The sequence below is a fragment of the Sciurus carolinensis genome, chromosome 13 (genome assembly GCF_902686445.1).
Source record: "Sciurus carolinensis chromosome 13, mSciCar1.2, whole genome shotgun sequence".
NCBI lineage: Eukaryota > Metazoa > Chordata > Mammalia > Rodentia > Sciuridae > Sciurus > Sciurus carolinensis.
The window spans coordinates 24,054,488-24,074,408 of record NC_062225.1 but is presented as its reverse complement, the minus strand read 5'-3'; the positions used below and the strand labels follow the sequence as shown (position 1 = coordinate 24,074,408).

At 33.3% G+C, this 19,921-nt stretch overlaps 1 protein-coding gene across 4 annotated transcripts in view; it reads left to right on the top strand.

The window, feature by feature from the left end:
- The window catches only part of Exoc6b (exocyst complex component 6B), a 579,628-nt gene that overhangs the window by 298,112 nt on the left and 261,595 nt on the right, over positions 1–19,921 (top strand). For all 4 annotated transcript variants that reach the window (XM_047523340.1, XM_047523341.1, XM_047523339.1 and 1 more), the window contains 6 exons: positions 725–796; positions 1,549–1,646; positions 3,275–3,380; positions 4,251–4,360; positions 6,369–6,480; positions 13,758–13,892. In XM_047523340.1, the coding sequence (XP_047379296.1) occupies positions 725–796; positions 1,549–1,646; positions 3,275–3,380; positions 4,251–4,360; positions 6,369–6,480; positions 13,758–13,892 (633 nt within the window). The remainder of the gene's footprint in view (positions 1–724; positions 797–1,548; positions 1,647–3,274; positions 3,381–4,250; positions 4,361–6,368; positions 6,481–13,757; positions 13,893–19,921) is intronic.

The window sequence follows — 19,921 nt, the reverse complement described above, 5'->3', positions numbered from 1 at the left end:
CCATAGAAACTATCTTCTATATTAGTTAACTTTTCAGATTCATTGATATGAGGTTACACATGGGCCCTATTGATAATTTTTAGAATTTTTCTCTGTATTTTTATTTGCTCTTTTGTATTCTCTGTATTGTTTAATTTGTTTTCTCTTGTATAACCAGATTTGCCTAAGATTAGTCTGTGCTACTATTTTATTTTTAATTTGGATTTTGGTTTAAACGATTAACTCTTTCATGTTTTCTCTATGTCATTAATTTCTACTTTTAATTTTATCAATTTCATTTATTGATTTAATTATGGTTGATTTGCTTCCCAGCCTAGTTTCGTGAGTTCAGCACTTAGTTTGATTATTTTCGATCTTTTTTGTTTTCTAATGTTTGCATATAAAGATATGAAGTTATTTTGAAAGTGTCTTTAGCCATATATCTTGTTTTTGTCTGATTTTTTCATTGTTATTTAAAAATAATCTGAAGCAATTTTGTTTTCTTTTTGACCAAAAACTTAACGTGTACGTTTTAATATCCAAGTGCTAAAAAATGTGAATTGTTGCTGTTGAACTCTACCCAGATCTTCTCTGACTAACTCTGTTGATACTTTGTACCAAGAAATGGTTAGGACCTTTCTACAAGAGTATTCACCAAGTGGCGTGTTAATCACTTTAATAAATAAAAATTTAGTTATAGTTTTCATCATTAAGAGATTCCCCTCCCCCCCTTTTTTTTCTTTAGTCTTACTGCTCTGATCCGAACCTTGTGTTAGATTTGAAGAACCTTATTGTGCTTTTTGCTGATACACTTCAGGTATGTGAGTTCTGTTTACATATGCTCATCTAGCTTAATGTGCATCAACTCTGACTCTCATCATGTCTACAATAAGCTTGAATAAGTAGTTTAGTCCTTAGAATTTTTTTTCTTTTCCTAGAGCTAGACCTTTTTATCTTTTTATAACATTTCCTAGATTTCACCTTTTATGTGATGTATTTTTATGTGATTTTTCATACTTTACGTTTTTATAAGTAGTTCCCACCCCCTTTTTTTCTCTCAGGTCAAATCAATTAATTAAATCACTCACCACATTAGTGTTTTAAAATGTTCTTAATTTGGGATTGGCACCTGAATGACTTTGTAGTTTGGTTAAGTACCACCTTAAATAATGATGGTTGATTTGAACCATATAGTATCTTCAGCAGGCTAGCTTAGATGTGGTGAGAGTGGTAGCATCTTCATTTTCTCTCCTTATTCTGAAGGCTGCTGCTATGAGCAATAAGAGTTAAGAGGAGTCAAAGGAAGAACTTTGCTGACAGCATACCTAGCATATATTGATTTTAATTTTTATAATTTTATTTTTTTCTGACTGGCTTAGTCATTTTGGTATGTTTCTTTTAATTTTTGTGAAATAAACACTAAATATTAAAGTCGGAATGGAAGATTTTACCATCCATGGTTTCATTTAAATTGTTTTCCAAAGAACAAAATGTCTTTTAGTGGCTGATCCCTCCTGTTTTTTAAAAAGCCACCATAGAAAATGAAGGTATTTTCTTACTTTGTTTCAGGTTTATGGTTTTCCTGTAAATCAACTTTTTGACATGCTATTAGAAATCAGAGACCAGTATAGTGAAACCCTACTGAAGAAGTGGGCAGGAATTTTCAGGTAAGATACTAGTCATGCATGTGAAAGTGTGTACGCACATCTTTATGCACAGCGTTTTCAGATGTAATAGACAGCAAGAATATGTGGCATATAATTTTATAGTTACTCCAGGTTATGTTCCAGAATTCAGATTAAATGTGTTGATATCCAAAAATGATGTTCCCAAGATATCCAGTCTTTCATACCGTCTGGATCAACTTTTGTCTTATTCCAATTTTTAGTTTTCTCTGAGGACCATGCCTAGTTTTACAACTCACTTATATGGTTGTGACATTTGTGCCTTTATGGATAATTTAGACTTTTGGGAAATTGTTTTGAGGAAACAGTCATGTTATCTGTTATCTTTCTTCTTCATGTTCAGAAATGGGGGATTAATACAGTCTACTACTTAAACCATGTATTTTGAAGAGTTTTTCAACTTGCATACCATAATAAGAAAGTTATTTCTCTTACATTTTCTACTCACAGATGTGTCTTGGGACTGTTTTCTAGGCACATACCCAGTGCCAACTCATTGGAGTTTCTTCTTTTTAAATTTTATTTCTTTAAGTGATCTTCTTACCTTTGCACGATGCCTTCCCCTGATTAGCTTCTCCTGCTTTCAAATTATTATAGTTTTAAGATCTTACATGATTCTTTTAATATTACTTTTTATAGTTGATGAATATAACCTTGATCATCATTTAGTCAGACTCACTTGTATATTAATATAAATACTACTATTTCCAAAAATCTATATTTATCTAATGGTGATAATTGTTCTTTTGGGGAGGGTTATCTCTAGAGGATTTTCTGAAATTAGACAACAGGATAAAGCTGAAATCTTAGGTGCTTCTAATCTGGTGCCTTCAGTGAGTCTCTTGGTTTGATTTTGGTAGGCTGTTTTCTGCTATTAGAGAACCCCAGTCTAGTTAAGGAGGGAGAACTTATAGATAAAAAAATGCAGGATTAACATAGAGTAATAGATGAAGTAATGAACACATTTTGGATTTATTCTAGAAGTGACTGATTCTACCTGCCAGTTTTAAAAGTTAAATATCTAGGGCAGGATTGAAAACAAACAGAAACAACTTATTTGTCTTTTCTAGAGTCACATTTTTTCATTGTTTACTTCTCATTTGCCTTAAAATTTTCTGTCCCATTTGTGAATCTCACATATTGTGAGATTACATTTGCAATTGTCTTCTATTTGTTCAGAGCATGGTTTCTTTCCTGTCTTCTTTAAAAATGATTTTAGGACTGGATAAAGTGTAAAATGCTTGCCTAGCATGTATGAGGTCCTGGTTCTATCCCCAGCACCAAACAAACAAACAAACAAACAAAAAATTTTTTTAAAAGATGCTTTAAAAATTGATTTTATGTGCATGTTTGAAATTTTTAAAAAATCCTATCAATCTGTACAACTATAATGCACCAATTAAAAATGAGGAAATAAAAAATAAAAAGATAATTTTATCTCAAACCTGTATTATAGAAGACATATTTATAATAGGCACTGGGAAATATAAATTTGAAGTTGTGGTATATAGATAGCCATTGGCCATTGGCACTCATCATAAAATTGCTTGTGATTTACCCACCACCTCTCTTTCCCTCCCTTACTTTCTTTCATTATTATTTTTTTATAGAAACATACTTGATTCTGATAACTATAGTCCCATACCAGTAACAAGTGAGGAGATGTATAAAAAGGTGGTAGGACAATTCCCATTCCAAGATACAGAGCTGGAAAAGGTAAGGAAAGCTTCTGAATAAACTTCCCTGACATTCTGTAGGAACTTTCATTAGGTCAGTTTCATTGAAAATGATGACTTCTCCCCAGTGGATTAGAATTCTAACACACTTTCAAGGACTCTCTTTGGTGCTCAGAAGAACAGAATTCCCTCCCTGACTTGGCAATCAGTAGATGGCATTGGGGTTCAATTAACCTCTGAGGGGTTTGGAGGACTGCTGAGGATGTTCCAATTTGGTTTACTTTGAAAATGCCTGTTTTATTATGCTCTTAATGCCATTTGTCCCCAGAACTCAGAGTAAAATGCACCTTTTAGGGTATGTAGTTCTGTTACTTTTGACAATGTATCATGTCGTGTCTTTACTACCATAACAATACAGAACAGTTCCATCATGCCCCCATATTTCCTCATACTGCCCCATTCTGATTAACTCCTCCCCTGCTTTCCATATCTGAAAGCACTAATCTGGTCCCTATCCATCTACTTTGCTTTTTTCAGAGTGCTATACAAATGGAATCATACAGTATATAACCTTTTGAAACTGACTTCTTTAAATAGCATAATGCTTTTGAGATTTTTTCCAAGTTGTTGGATATATCAGTAGTTCATTTCTTTTTATGTGCCACATGTATGTGCCACAGTTTGTTTAGCCTTCCCTACATGTTAAAGAACATATGGGTTTTTGTTTTATTTTAATTGAAGCCTTATTTTTTTTTAGCATCAGAAAACTTGTGAAGTTATTGTTTTAAATTTGAGCTTGTTAAGCAGAAAGTTTCCAGTGTTGAAGAAAGTTCCACTTGTGTTTTAAATAATGTATAAGTATATCCATTGTATGTTTGTGACTTGCTTTCATTAATTCTTGCATTTACAGCAACCATTCCCAAAAAAGTTTCCTTTCTCTGAATTTGTGCCAAAAGTTTACAACCAAATTAAAGAATTTATCTACGCATGTCTGAAGTTTTCAGAAGATCTTCATTTAAGGTACAGTATGAAAGAGTGAAAATAAAAGACTGTGACTCTCTCTAAATAAATATTCTGCAAAATTTTCAATAGGCCCTTCATCTGTAATTTTGAGTCTTAATATTAGCCCTTTTCTATATGGCAGTTTTATTTTTATACTTACAGTGGAAAGGGAAAGATGATAACAATAGTTTTAACATTTATATTACCTATCTTCTATTTTTTATAGATTTGTATTTTAATACTTCTATTAAGGAGAACTCACTGGAAAATTGTAGCATAGCATACTAATTTTAATATTCTATTCGATGAAATTTTAAGGCCAGAAGAAGAGGAGCAGATAAAATTCTTTGGAAACATTATTGCTCTGCTTATGTGTATGTTTCTGAATGTGTTAGACTGTGGGCTTCTTTCTTTGTTCATTTATTGGTTTATTTACCATACAATATGGTCATTGTGTATGTGTTAGATGCTGCTTGGTAGCAAAGACAGCGAGATGTTAAAAATAGGGTCTTTGTCTTCAAGGAGTATCTCATTTAATTAAAGGATCTAATAATTAATGATACATACTAGATACGTACTAGAGATAAATAGGAGCCAACATTAACACAAATTGAGAATGTTTAAAAAGACCTCTTGTGGGTAGAAATACTTAAGAGATCTTCTACAATTGAAAGAAGGGCAGAAACACCTCTGAGCATCAGGCACAGAGGATACACTTAAGAATGAGGCTGGCCAGGGCAAAAGAGAACTTCCCTCACAGCTTAGCAAGAACTGAGTAACAGGTGGCAGCAGTATACTGGTGACAGGTCATGGATGTGAGGGGAGAGAGATACCATGCCGATACAGCTGAAAGACAGGGATGGTACAGAACCACTGTGGAAAAAAGCCTTCTGAGGCTCTACCATGCACAGCAGGCCTGTTCTACCATTAAAGAAATTTGAAATCTGTGAGGCACTGAAGATAATGTACCAACAACACAACTCAAATGCAGCTCAATTCCTGCCTGTATTTATTCTATCCTCCACACGAAGGGCTCAACAGAAGGAGAGAGATTGAATTATCCATTAGGTATGACATGCATGAACATATTGAAACTTTTAGCACACAGATGGAAGTTATAGGACAGAGTCAAATAAAAAATGCTGGAAATATGAAATAGTTTTATAGACAAAGAATATCTTTGAGGGATTCATTGGCACACTTGACATAGCTTAGGAAATGATCAGTGAATCTGAAGATACGTCAGTAGAAGTTACCCAAAGTGACACATAAAGAAGAAAAAGCGAGGGCTGGGATGTACGTTATTTGGTGGGAAGTGCTGGCATAGCATGTGTGAGGCCCTGGGTTCGATCTCCAGCACTACAAAAATAAAAATGAGAAGTGGGGGGGAGAAATGATGTACCAAGATCCATGGAGCAATTTTAAACAGTAAATCCAAGAAGGAAATGACCAAGGGATGAGGGAAGTAGAAATATTTTGAGAGGTGTTGGCTGAGAGTATTCAAAAAATAACAAAAGACATCAAACCAGAGATTTAAGATTCTGAGACCCCCTAATCCAGGTAAACAGCAGGAATAAGAACAAAGAAAAGTATTTAAAACCTTATATTCAAGCTGTTGAAAAGGAAAGGCAAAGAGAATTTTTGGAAGGCATTCAGGAAAACAAACACTCTTTTGTCAATATTTGCTACTGTTACTAGTATCATTAGTATTATTGTTGCTTTTGGGGGAGGGTACCAAGGATTGACCTCAGGGACACTCGACCACTTAGCCACATCCCCAACCCTATTTTGTATTTTATTTAGAGACACAGACTCACTGAGTTGCTTAGCACCTCTCTTTTGCTGAGACTGGCTTTGAAATCAAGATCCTCCTGCCTCAGCCTCCTGAGCTGCTGGGATTACAGGTGTGCGCCACCCCACCTGGCTCATTACTGTTATTTTATTATCATTACTACAAACCCCACCAGCACTCTGTTTACCAAAATAATTCTATCTGCCATGACCGACCTTGATACTTATTTTCTAGCTCCACTGAAGTTGATGACATGATTCGTAAATCTACAAACCTGTTACTAACCAGGACTCTGAGCAACTCTCTGCAAAATGTCATTAAAAGGAAGAATATTGGACTTACTGAGGTAAAGCAGCTCTAATGAAGGTAGCCAAGTCAATATGTGAAAAGATGTCCTAAGCTCTGGGCCTTATGTGTGAATGAATTATAACTTTCTATGTGGTTTATTATCCTCTTTCTGATAGGTTCCTCATAGTGAAAGTACAAAATGAAATTTGTTGTTCTTTGATTAATTTTGAGAAATACATTATTTTTTCTAAAACAGGATCCTTTCTAAAAAAGGGATTCTTTCATTTTCATTAGATTAACTGGTTTTCCTTTCTGATGTTCTTAGAATGATTTTGTATTACTTGCCATTAATCATAATTTTTTTTCCACTGGGAGGATATAGTTGACAACAAATTCCTATCCAAATGAATTGCAGTGCATTTACAACATAGCATATGAAATCACATTTTGCCTGTTTCAATTATTTTTTTACCAAGGACAATGGTACTCAATAGTCCTTGCTTAATGATTGACTTAGCTTTTGTTTCTGTCATATTTCATGTATATGAGTGGTAAGGTAATGTATTAGCATATAATATTTGGCAAAAGGACTGGGGATTTGGATTTGAGGAAATGTGAGCAAAGGCAATAGATAACATACTGTCATGATGAGAGAAGAGATGCTGTACTTACATTGGGAATAGTATCTTGGCAAACCAAAGTTTTGGCTCATAGGTGTGTAGTTTTTTAAATTTAGAAAGATATGAAGTTTCCTTTCTCTTGGAGACCCAGGATTGTGTGGTGCCCTCAACCTGTCATGCTCTGAAGCATAGTGCCAAAAGTGGGAGCTTGGAGAAATTTTCTTTTCCACAAGAAAAGGGAAAGGCTGTTGGCCATCTGTTATACCTATGGAGGTGTGTACTTTCAATGTCAGTTGCTCTAGGAAAAAAATGACATTTTAAAATATATACTGTCAAAGATTATGGTGAAATTCAGCAAATGGTTAATGATACTGACCTATAGGTAAAGACAGCTGGAAACCAGGTGAGCATCTACTTCTGATTTTGGAGTGTCTTTCTTTCTTTTTATTAAGATTTAAAAAATGTTACAAGGTAGGACATTGGCAGTGATTGAGTTACACTTATAACAACCTGTTTTTTAAAAATTCATATTCACCTCAGACAAGATTTAAGACACTTCCCTCATTTTTCTAGAGTTTCCTTTTATGTGGTATAGAAATGTCAGGTATTGCCTTTATACATGGAAATGGGCTAACTGCTTTTCAAAATCAGGCCTATAAAAAAAGGAAAGTAGGAGTAAAAATTAGAAAATTCTTGTGTTTTGTAAAATTATACTGTTTGCCTTTTCTCAGTCTCTATTAGGAAAAGAAGTTTATAACTTATTTTGTGAATTATCTCTTCATCTCTTTGTGTGTGCATGTTTGCAGTGCTGGGGATGGAACCCAGGGCCCTCACCCATGCTAGGCAAGCACTCTACCACCGAGCTGCATCCTGAGACCTATAACTCTTTGTATAACTCTTCTCATGCAATTCATTTTAGCAGTTTCTTTAAAACCATTTCAAAACAAGTAGACTAGCAAGGACATGGTGTGATACAAACAGTTTTGGCCTCAGAAGACTCTCCAGTTTTGTTGTAACTTTGTCATTAGTTTACTGTGATATCTTAAGAGAAAGACGTAGCTCAATCAGTTTGGGTTTTCCTAACCCCATTTGTTTACACAGGCATTGTACAAATCAGATGATGATAGGAAGAAGCAGTTGGAGTTCATTAAGGAAAAACCACATTATAATTTTTGTCACTCTTTCATGGAATGCTAATAGTTATTCCTAAGTCATTGGATGTTTTTAGGCAAATGTATTTTCATCTTTGTATGGGATTGAAGGAACATTTTACACAAATTAATTTCTTTTAGCTCTTATCATGGTGTATAATGTATAGACACATGCACACATCAAGTGTTTTTTTCCCTACCAACCCAGAAAATCTTTGAAGAGCTTTACCATTTACCTCTGGAAAGAGAAGACATTTTATCCTTAAAAGTAACTAAAGTGATTTCACATCTGGAATCATCATCATAATAGGTAACATTTGTGGAGCAGTTTATATTCTTCAAAGCCCACTCACAAATACAATTTCATTTAGTATAGTAACATTTGAAGCAGGCTTGGCATGTGTTATTATTCCCATTTTATAGAAGGTATAATTAAAGTTCAGGGAGATTGCCCCTGAGGTCATACAACTAGCAAAATAGTAGAAATGAGACATAAATCTGGGTTATTTTTCCAAAATGGTTCCCTTTTACTCAATTGAACTACCTTTCATATTGATTTAATTATTTCATCCTAACAAAGATAGAGATTTTACAGGCAGTATATAGCAACATGGAAATTTTCTAGTTAGAAATGGTCCTGTGTCAGGAAGTAGAGATTCACTCAAATAATGGAATTATAAGCATATAAAACTCATAAAATTCTGTATAAGGATGTAAGATAATTCTCTTAGAACTTTAAAGTTCCTTTTAAGCTAATGTCTGTCTACCTGGCAATCTTGTTTTGGGATTACGTGATATCTTGATATCTCTTCTTTTTCTGACTCTATGGTCTATTCTTTTCCCTCTGCACACTGGCTTCACGTGTGTGTGTGTCCTTTGCTTTCCCATGTTGAGCCAATTCAACATTAGAACTTGTTCTCTCAAATTTAATGTCATTCTCTCAAGTTGATTGAGCAATTTTAGCTATTTTCCTACACCTGCTTCTTCTAGGTCTGTGGAAGGAGCAGTTGAAATCTGCTTGAGAGGGGATGTCCTAACATAGACCATCTGAGTTCCCATTATGGTCCTCCTCTGAATAGATATATTCTTGGGTAAACTACTTGGCTTTTGTGTAAAATGGGGATAATAGCATTTATTTCATAGGATTGTTGTGAGGATTAAATGAGCATGCTAAATACTTAGAACAGTGCGGATCATAGTGAAATAGTGCATTGGTTGTCATTGTTAAGAGGTCTGGGCAGGCAGTAGTTGTCTGGTCTAGTGCAAAAAGGGAAATTTTTGATTAAGAGAAGTCGAAAGATAAGAAATCTTATTAAGATATAATAAAAATCAATAAGAATCTTAGGAATTATCTATATTTTATATCTAATACTTCATTATTTATATTTAGTTATTAAGAATACATTTACTATTTCTTTGGCATAACCCTGATGTTATTATCTCAATTTTCAGATGATGAAAGATAATGAATATGAATAACTTTTAAGGGCAAGTAAGCCCTTAAATTCTTCAAATTTCTTCAAATTAAGAAATTTGAAACAAGTTTTCTTTTGGAATATGATTTGAAATAAGCTTTTAAAAATTCTAATCCTTTGTTTTTTTCATTCTACATTAATTTCAAAATATCAGTATTAAGGACAAAAATGAAACAATGCAGTTTATCACTCAGACTATAATAGGTGCAATTAAAAGAAAGTTTTAACATGAATCAAAGGAAATCCTACTTCTTTGAGAAGAATATATTAATAGAAAACTTTAAGATATAAATTAGACTAAAAAGATTTTATGTAATAAACGTCATAAAAAATATACCTTTAAATCACTACTGAAATGTCATTTCCTTAAAAGAATCCTTCCTTGGTCCTCCTATTTCAAAATAGGTGAGAACTAGCATAAACATTTAGTTCCTTTTTCTTGCTTCTATTAACAGTGGTTATTATAATATAAACATTATACTGTATGTTTATAAGTATATGTGTTTACTGTTATCTTCATGAAGTCCGGTACCTTGTGTACAGTTATATATAACTGTATCCCAATTCCTTGACACTTAGTAGGCTCTTAATTGATAAAAATAGAGAAGAAAAGAAAGAAAATACATAGGTAGGTTCTTAAGGTAAAGTTAAAGATGTTCAGGTTTCCTATTAATGACACCATACTGGGTATTTATATTTATTTACAATAGTGCCAGGAAACCTGAAGAAATGACCAATGCTTTGCATTTATGCTTTGTTTTCAGTTAATTCAGCTTGATGACTATATGACTCTGTCCTCTTATCTCTCACCTACCATTTACCCCTAGTCCCTATTAACAGCAGTGCTATTAGTTATTAGTTTTATACTTAATAAGTCTTGTTAAGTAGATCTTTGTATTCGACCTTGGAATTTGGAATGAGTAGGTTTATGTATTTTAATATTTTAGGTGTTTTAGTCTTTGATATGGTGTAAAATGAGTAGTTGACATAACTTTTTATACCTTGACTGTGGTGAAAATAAAATAAAATTCCTTGAAGTCTTAGGGGAACTCAGTTTTGAAAGAACCAGTACTTCTCTTTAGGTCTTTTCCTTTTGTATATCCAAAAGTTTGGAGGCAATGATGGCACGTGACTTCTTATTTTCTTGCTTTGGGTTGAAGCTCTTTAAGCTCCAGTGTACCAATATTCTACTTTGAAAAACAAGCAAAAAGCAGTTCAAATATAAGTAGATGTGTATACTCCAGTAGTGAGTTATAGTTGGGAATGCAAACCTCTTCTTGCAATTTAGGGATTAGATTTAGATGGTGAAGATGATGATTCTTTCTTTCCTAGAATCTTTCAAAAATAGAACATCTGTCATTATGGTTCAGGTTCCACTGGGCTCTTTGTAGCAGGTTTGGAGGAGATGTGATCTCCAGAGTGTACTCTGTGTCTTTCACAGTGGATATTCTCTAGTACCAGGAAGATGGGAAATGGGGTTGGGGATGTCCGGCTCTTAATGGTTTTTAACTTAAGTGACTTAAAATGGTTTTTTACTTAAGTGACTTCTGTCAAAGTTGTGAGAAGTGATTATGTTTTGTAATATTTTCTTTTTCTGGATGGTTCTCATAGAACTTGATATGAAAGATAACTAATATCTAATCTATTGTTAGTTCCATGTGCTTGAAACAACATTAAGGACAGTTTGGATTGGGAATTGGGGATTAAAAATATCCAAGGAGTGCAAACTGGGGTGAAAGTTGATATCTGAAATTGCTTCATTTCATCTTTAAGTTCAAAATTATCTCCCAACATCTGACTTTATATTTGTAAATGCCCTTGTAAGGATTGTGGTAGCTGTCATTCAGGAGTAGAGATCACTTAGAGCTCATTAATAGGCACTATTCCCTCTGAAAATGACATGGTATCTTCTGTAATCCTAGAGTGTTTTAATAGTCTATTCTGTGTTCAGCAATGAAACATTTCAAAAGTGACTGACAGCCAATTGATGTAATTCATGGTGATCTTTTTATGTTGACAGATCTCTAAAAAGTCATGGGAAATTACTACTGTACCCAGTGAAGCCGCCTCCTTTTTTTTTTTTTTTTAACTGCCAATATTCTACAAAACAGGACAATTTTCTCTTTGACTGCTACTGTTTTTTATTTCAATAACATGACATGATTCCTCCTTATTATTAGAATTTCTTTTGATAGTCAGAATGTGTTCCCTATAGATAATGCTAATTTTAAAATAGAAATTCTCCAAATTAACTCTCTTACTTTTCTAACTTCCATATCAAGATAACCTTGTCAGTAGCCTTCTTCCTACTCAGGAAGAAGCATTATTTAATTTAGACAGTGTAAATATTTTTAAATGATTTTTGTCCATCTCTAAAGGAGAAAGATGATGAAAGAATAAGGTTGACAAATTGCTTATTTTGGTGGGTGTTTTCCCTAGTGCACTGAAAAACTAAGTCTGATTTTTCCGTTAATATTATAGAAGATAAGCAGTCATGTGTTCAAAACTGGAAAGTCTCCAGATTCATCTTTTGGATGAAGAGAAAGTGGCTGCTGATGCATGTGCACCTATCTGATGAGTATGGGGAATCATACTGAGGGCTAGACCCACTGTTGCCCTAGCTTTTCATCTAAGAGAATTTGCTGGAACTTCATCTGTTTGTCTTTGCCCTTGTCCTTGTGTTTCAAAAGTATCAGTTTTCCTAAGACTTTCAGACTGATCTTTAGAGAGGATGGTTAATTTATTTTCTTAATTCAACTCATTACTTTATAAAGCATGATCATTATGAGTTGATGTGTACTTTTTTTTTTTTTTTTTTGGTACTGGAGATTGAATCCAGGACACTCAACCACTGAACCATATCCCCATCCCTTTTTATATTTTATTTAGAGACATGGCCTCCCTAAGTTGCTGAGGCTGGCTTTGAACTTGTGATCCTTTTGAGTAAACAAGAGTGCTATAGCCCTGTGCTGGGTGTTGTGGAGGAGATATGAATGTACTTTCTAATTACAGTCTTACTCATTTTTGTTTACTTATTCTACAGCATGACACAATGATTTTATCAAAGTATGATTCCAATTTTTAAACAGTATTTCAAAGTATCATTTATAGTATGTGTAGTGCCCCCTTCATCTTTTGTTCTAATTTCCCTTTGTATCATCTTCCCACCCTCCCCCTTACCCAGTATTCCACTAGACTAAAAGATGGCCTAAATTAGCTGTAATGTCATACTCTGAACCTTCCCATACCTGCTGCCAGATATGGTCTTGTGAAAGTGAAAAGTTAAATGCAGAAAGGAGAGACCAAAAAGATTCCATTCTTTTAGACTATAGGGAATATGAAAAGTTACAATAGTTTTATAGTTAAGAAATAAGTAGTAGGTACTACTTCTTTTGTCTTTCTCTTTCTCCCTCTCTCTCTCTCTCTTTTTTTTTTTTTTGTTTTGTGTGTGTGTTGCGGGGGTGGGTACTGGGGATGGAACTCAGGATCACTCAACCACTAAGCCAGGTCCCCAGCTCTATTTTGTGTTTTATTTAGAGACAGGGTCTCACTGAGTTGCTTAGTGCCTTGCTTTTCAAAATCAATAATTTGTCAAGTGATTAGTGCTCTTGTTTCTCTGACTTTAATGCCCATGATCTTTCTTTCTTAAACTAATGTGATTTCTTAATATACTGTTTATTATTCTAACATTTCTCTGTTCATCAGGCCTAATTTTGAAACTTCTTATTGCTACTTCAGTTATTCTTGTTGTTTTAGTGGGATCTCATTTGTTAATTCATTTGGCAATTGTTTATTAGCAGGTACTACGTTAGAGTAGCAGCTTTTCTTCTCAGTCTAGCTTTTTAAAACAGAAGAAAACTGTTTAAAATAGAGTGTTGTTAGAATGCAGAGAAATACAAAACGTTTTGGGAGGTCAGAGAAATGATTGTGGAGAAAGTGCAACGTAAGCCATACTGCACTTAACCCTGTACAGGATGTAGGTGGCCGCTGCCACAGTGCCATTCATTTGTTTTATATCAGTGTGTTCATATTGAGCCATTCAACCTGGGGACAGTAAAGTTACTTTTACTTATGCTTATTGTTTTCTAGCTTGTCCAAATTATTATAAATACAACACACTTGGAGAAATCCTGTAAGTACTTGGAAGAATTCATCACCAACATCACTAATGTGCTTCCAGAAACAGTCCACACCACCAAACTCTATGGCACCACAACTTTCAAGGTGAGAGATCCTTCAGTACTATGAAAATGTGCTAGTGTACATAGTCTGGAACATTCTTTTAACATGGTTTTGTTTTCTCAGGATAATTTTTAACATGCCTTTGAGAATAAGTACTTATGAAGGGTTTTGTTTTCCTTCTTTATTTTCTTTGAAAAATGAATACCCATATTAGTTTTCAGTGTTTAAACTAATCTAAACTAAAACAAAACACAGCCCCAAACCAAACTAATCAAACAAACAAAAATAAAAATATACACCTGTGTCCTCTAAACCCTTCCCTTGTGTTTTATATATGAAAATGACTATTTCCTAAGTCGACTCCATCACCCTCAAGAATTCTAAATTGTGATCTAAATAATCCTGGTTATGGGTGATATCTATATAACTAAAAATTTCTCTTTAGCTGTTCTCTCTGTGTCTGATTTTTAAAAATCTTCATTTTTTGTGAGGAATTTCTATCCCTTATTATTATAGTTAGCATCTTTATAATTATTTTGCAAGGTCATATCTTTAGTTTTGATCCATTGTTGGATAAAATGGGAAAACTGACATTCTTGTAGAGAAGAAAGATGATTGGTAGGTAAGTTTCTGGAGAGTAAATGTTTTAGCTTAGAAGAGCCTTAATTAACTCTTTTATGTTGCTATGTGAGCTTAAAACAGGAATTAACCAGAACAAGTAATAGGGAACATGGACTCTTTTTTTTTTTTAATAATTTTATTAGCTGTTGATGAACCTTTATTTATTTGTATGTGATGCTGAGAATCGAACCCAGTGCCTCACACATGCTGAATAAGTGCTCTACCACTGAGCCACAACCCCAGCCCCGGGAACGTGGATTCTAACATAAAGACTAGCCTACATGGTTTGAGTTTTTCTTGTTGTTATTCAGTTGTTTTCTTTTTTAAACAAGTTCTGTTGCTCTTTTGACAATGTAGAAATTGATAATAACTAGATATGTAGTAGTAGAGACCATGATTTATTTTCCCTAATGTCTACCTTTTCCCATACTTTGATCTTTTTTCTCCATTTGTTGATACCTATTTGTTGATAGTATGTGCAAGAGAAGAATTCAAAATTGATTCATACTGTCAGTACATTTTATGAGAGATCAAAAACCTTTTGATAAAAAAGTACATTATTGAAATATAAAATAATTTTTGTGTATCTATGCGATTAAGTTAGTGACTAGACTGAATTACATGTTCATTTGGTGACCATGATTGTTTTATATTACCAATAAAATTACTTAAAACAAAATTGAATGTATAACATATTTTCTTCATGTCATTCTGTTCAAGTTGTTCAGTAAAGTCTAATTACAGTTAGCCCTTGGTATTCATGAAGGGTCTGCCCAAAATGCCCCATAGATACCAGAATTTGTGAGAGTACCAATCCTTTGTATAAATGGTTGAAGTATTTTATTTGTTTATACACATCCTCTAGGATACTTTAAATCATCTGGAGATTACTTATAATGTCTTATACAGTGTAAATGCTATGTAAGTAGTAGTTGATACATTCTGTTATTCAGAGAATAATGACAAGAAAAAAATGTGTATATGTTTAGTATGGACGAATTTTCTTTCAAATATTTTCAATTATTGAATCCACAGATGTGAGCCTGTATATAGAAGGTTGACCATATTACCCTTGATTCTCTTTTAGTGAAGAAAAGAATTCCTGAATTTCATGAGAATAACTTTGAGAATATTATAAGAATGTTAGAAGCTTCAGAATGACCTTAGACAGTTTATTTAAGAATTACAAGTATTATAAAGCATGGGTAATAACTTTATCAAAAATGTTTCTGTTTGCTCTATTGTGAAAGCCATAATTTCTCCAAGACAAGAAAATATGAGCGAAACTATAATTCACTGTTACACAGAGAAGAGGGAATTATGGAATTAGAATGGAACATTCATTTATATTTGTCTATCATATGGAGAATATATTGTATATATTGGTACTCTTTCTCTGACCTGTCTCAATCTTTAAAATTTTTTTTTTTTAATTTCTAGGGCTTTTCAAGTTATGTTCAGAAATCCTCTCAAAGAATGACTTGTGTGTTTTGTTATTGCTCCAACATTTAAAATGCTGAGGGAAAATGACAACTAGACAGGAAGCCATAGGGATTGAAGAGCCAGTTAAATACTTAGTAAAGGAGAAGTTCTGGAGCCACTAAAGGTCATGTGGACAGTGCTTATTGGAAACACTGATTGCTTAAAACACATTGAAAGTTTATTTTTACCAGGGTTGTTTCAGACTAGCTAACCCAGAACTCAATATAAACATGGCAATTATAACAGTTACATGTTGTGTATTTTCCTAAGCTACTGTTTCCAGAAAACTTTCCCTTGCAGATGGAAACCTTTATGCTGGAAAAGGGGCAGCAAGAATTAGGAGGTTTTCAAGGTATTTTCTTGCAGAGTTCCCTCTCGTTTGTGCCATATGTGACATAATCCAGCTGGCATCCTTAGCTTTCCTTGTTCATAAGATTTTCCTCACTCTCTTATGTCTTATTAGAATGAAGATGTTTATTAACGTACAACATCATTTATATTGCTTGCATAATTACCATGTGACCTGTTGTAGATTCTTGGGGAGAGAAAGAAAAAGTACTTTGTCCCTGGACTTATAGTTTACGATCTACAGGGAAGAAAACAGTAAGTTTTATGAAGAAATATGCAAAAAGCACTACAATATTACCTAAAATGCATAATTCTCTCATCAAGTTAGTAAATTTTTATAAAGTATATACTAGATACCAGGCAATGTTATAGGCATTGACAAAATAAATGAGTTTTCTGACTTCACAGTGCTTATATGTTAATCAATTATAGATGATAAATCTTATATAGTATCAGGTGATGGTAAGAACTAGGAAAAAATAAATGAACCAAATGACATAAAGAAACTGAGTCATCTGGATTTCTTGTGGATATGCATTCCAACCAAAGAGAATTATATAGTGGTAGGTATAAGGGAGTCAGTCTAACTGTCATATCTAATACTTGTGCAGGTGGTAAGAGACAAGGTAGTAAGGAGTCAGATGTTTTCTGATATTCTAAGCCATAGTAAATACTTTAGATTTTTTTCTGAAATGAGATGTGAAATCATTAGATGTTTGATGAAGAGTGGTGATCTGATATGTATTTTGTTGGTTAGTACTAGTTATCATATGGAAAATAAATACATTGTAAGTCAGTAGGAGTAGAAGAAGAGAGCTTGGTTTGGAGGCCATTGCAGTAATCCAGTAAGAGATAGTGGTCACTTGGACTAGAGAGGTAGCAAAGAAAGGGAAAGAAGGAATAAATAAGTCACCATTGTTCAATATTCAGAATGAGAAGAAATTACCCAGAAGAGTTTGTATAACCCTGCTCTAATAAATTTGAGGACCTATAGAAGAATATATGACTAAAAGTGATTCAAAAAGATATGGAAAATCTAAATTGACTAGTTGCCATGTAAGGAATGAAAACATTGTGAAAGCCTTTAAAATGGGGCAAGGTCCAGATGATTTTAACAGTGAATTCATTTAGGATTCCAAGAAACAGATAATTGCTATATAATAAACTATTCAGATCATAGGAAAAAAATAAACATATTTCAGTTCTTTTTCAAACTCAGCATAAAATGATTCAAAATACAGAGAAACCACAAAAAATAATATGAACCATTAACTATAAATATAGATGTAAAAATCACAAATGAGAATGAAACAAAAAGTATATACCAAAAAATGAGGGATTAAAGTAGGTTAGGAATGCAGGCTTAAATAGTATTAGGAAAATATTTAAAATTATTCCCTGCTTTAAAAGATCAAATGAGAAAAGCATTTTGAAAGATACTAAAAGGTATTTCATATGTCAACATCTATTCCTACTAAACCCTTCTATCTATAAGTGACAAATCCAGAAGGCAGGGAATCAGGAAGGATATAATTGAACTGAATGTACCATTAATCAACTGAATTTAATTGATATTTATAGACTATTTCATCAAACAAGAGCAAAATACAAATTCTTTCTAAGCTCGTAGAGAACACTGACCAAGACATACCATGTTCTGAACAGTAAAACACTCCTTAAAATTTTTTGTTGGAAATAGAAATCATAACAAAACTTGTTCTCAGACCACATAGAATTAAACTAGAAATCAATAACCAGAAGATAGCTAGAAAAATCTCAAAATTTTTGGAGATTAAGTAACATATTCTGAGGAAAAATGTGTTAAAGAAAAAATATCTAAAGAGTAATTTAAAAATACTTTGTTCTAAATAAAAATGAAAACACAACTCATCAATATTCATGGGATGCAGTGAAAGCGTTGGGTAGTAGAAAATTTGCAGCATTAATAGCATGTGTTACAAAAGAAAGAAAAATCCGAATTCAATAATCTAAGGTTCCACCTTAGAAAATTAGGTAAAGAAGAGCAAATTAAATCTAAAATAAGCAAAGGAAAGGAAATAATAAAACTAATAGCACAAATTAATTTAAGTGAACCAAAAACATCAAACAAGATCAAAAACTGATTGTTAGAAAAAAATCAATAAAACTATTACACTTTGAATCAGTTAATCAAGGAAAAAGGAGAGAAATTATTATTAATAGTAATAAAAAGGAAAGAGAAACTATTGATACCAATCCCATCCATGTTCATTAAAAGAATAACTGAATATTTCAAACAATTCCTTATGTACACCTTGAAAACCCACATGAAATAGATCAGTTTCTTCATACACATTGTGTTAGCCTGCCATTACGGTAACAAAATACATGAGATAATTTAAAAAGAGGAAAATTTTATTTTGACTCAGTTTTGGAAATTTCAGTACTTGACCAATGGGCCCCATTGCTTTGGGCTTGTGGTAGTATAGTACATCATGGTGGGCATGTTTTGGGGTGGCTGGGAGTTAAAAAAGAGGCAGAGGAAGAGGTTAGGGTTCCATTATATCTTTAGGGGTACACCTCAGTGACTTAACTTCTTTTCACTGTGGCCCATCTCCAAAAGTTTCCAACCCTCCCAATAGCACCACAAGCTGGGGACCAAACCTTTAACACATAGGCCTTTAGGGTATGGTGAAGATCCGAACTGTAGTAGACACAGCATGCCTATGCCCACAGGGAGAAATAGAACTGAATATCTTTTTATCTCTTAAAGAAATTGGATCAATAATTAATGACCTGACAAAACTGAAAACAGCAGGACCAATGGACTCACTGGTGAATTCTACCAAAGGAAGAATTTGCATGAATTCTCAACAGTGTTTTCCAGAAAACAGTAGCAGGGAAAAACATTTCCTGACTCATTTTATGAGGCTAGCATCACCAAAATATAAAAAATGGATTTTATAACAAAGGAATACTATAGACCAATATTGTTTATGAACATGGGTACAGATTTTTTAAAAATGGCAACAAATTCACAATATATAAAAGTAAGCATACACCTCAACCAAGAGGAATGTATTCCAGGTCTACAAAGCTAGTTCAACATTCAGAAATAAACTAATGTAATTCATCACATTAACAGACTAAATCAGAAAAACATATACAACCATATCAATGGATGCCAAAAAAATGTGCATTTATGGTAATGACTTTCAGCAAATTAGAATAGAGGGGAAATTTTCTCTACTTGATAAAGAGCATAGACAAACAAACCTGAAGGCAATATCATATTTAAGGGTGAGATACTAGATATTTCCCTGCTAAGATCAAGAACTACCTGTCCTCCTATACCACTCTTATTAAACGTTCAATAAAACAAGAAAAGTAAATCAAAGACATTGATTGTTTGCAAATAATATGGTTGACTATGTAGACCGTCCCAAAGAAATTACAGACTAACTGAAGGTACTAATTATAGGAAGATTAAGGACACAAATTCAATATACAAAAGTCAGTTGCTTTCTTTTATACTTGCAGTGAACAACTGGAATTTGAAATTAAAACAATACCCTTTATATTAGTACCAAAAAATAAAATCCTTAGATATGAATTAAAGTACTATATCTGAGGAAACTGAC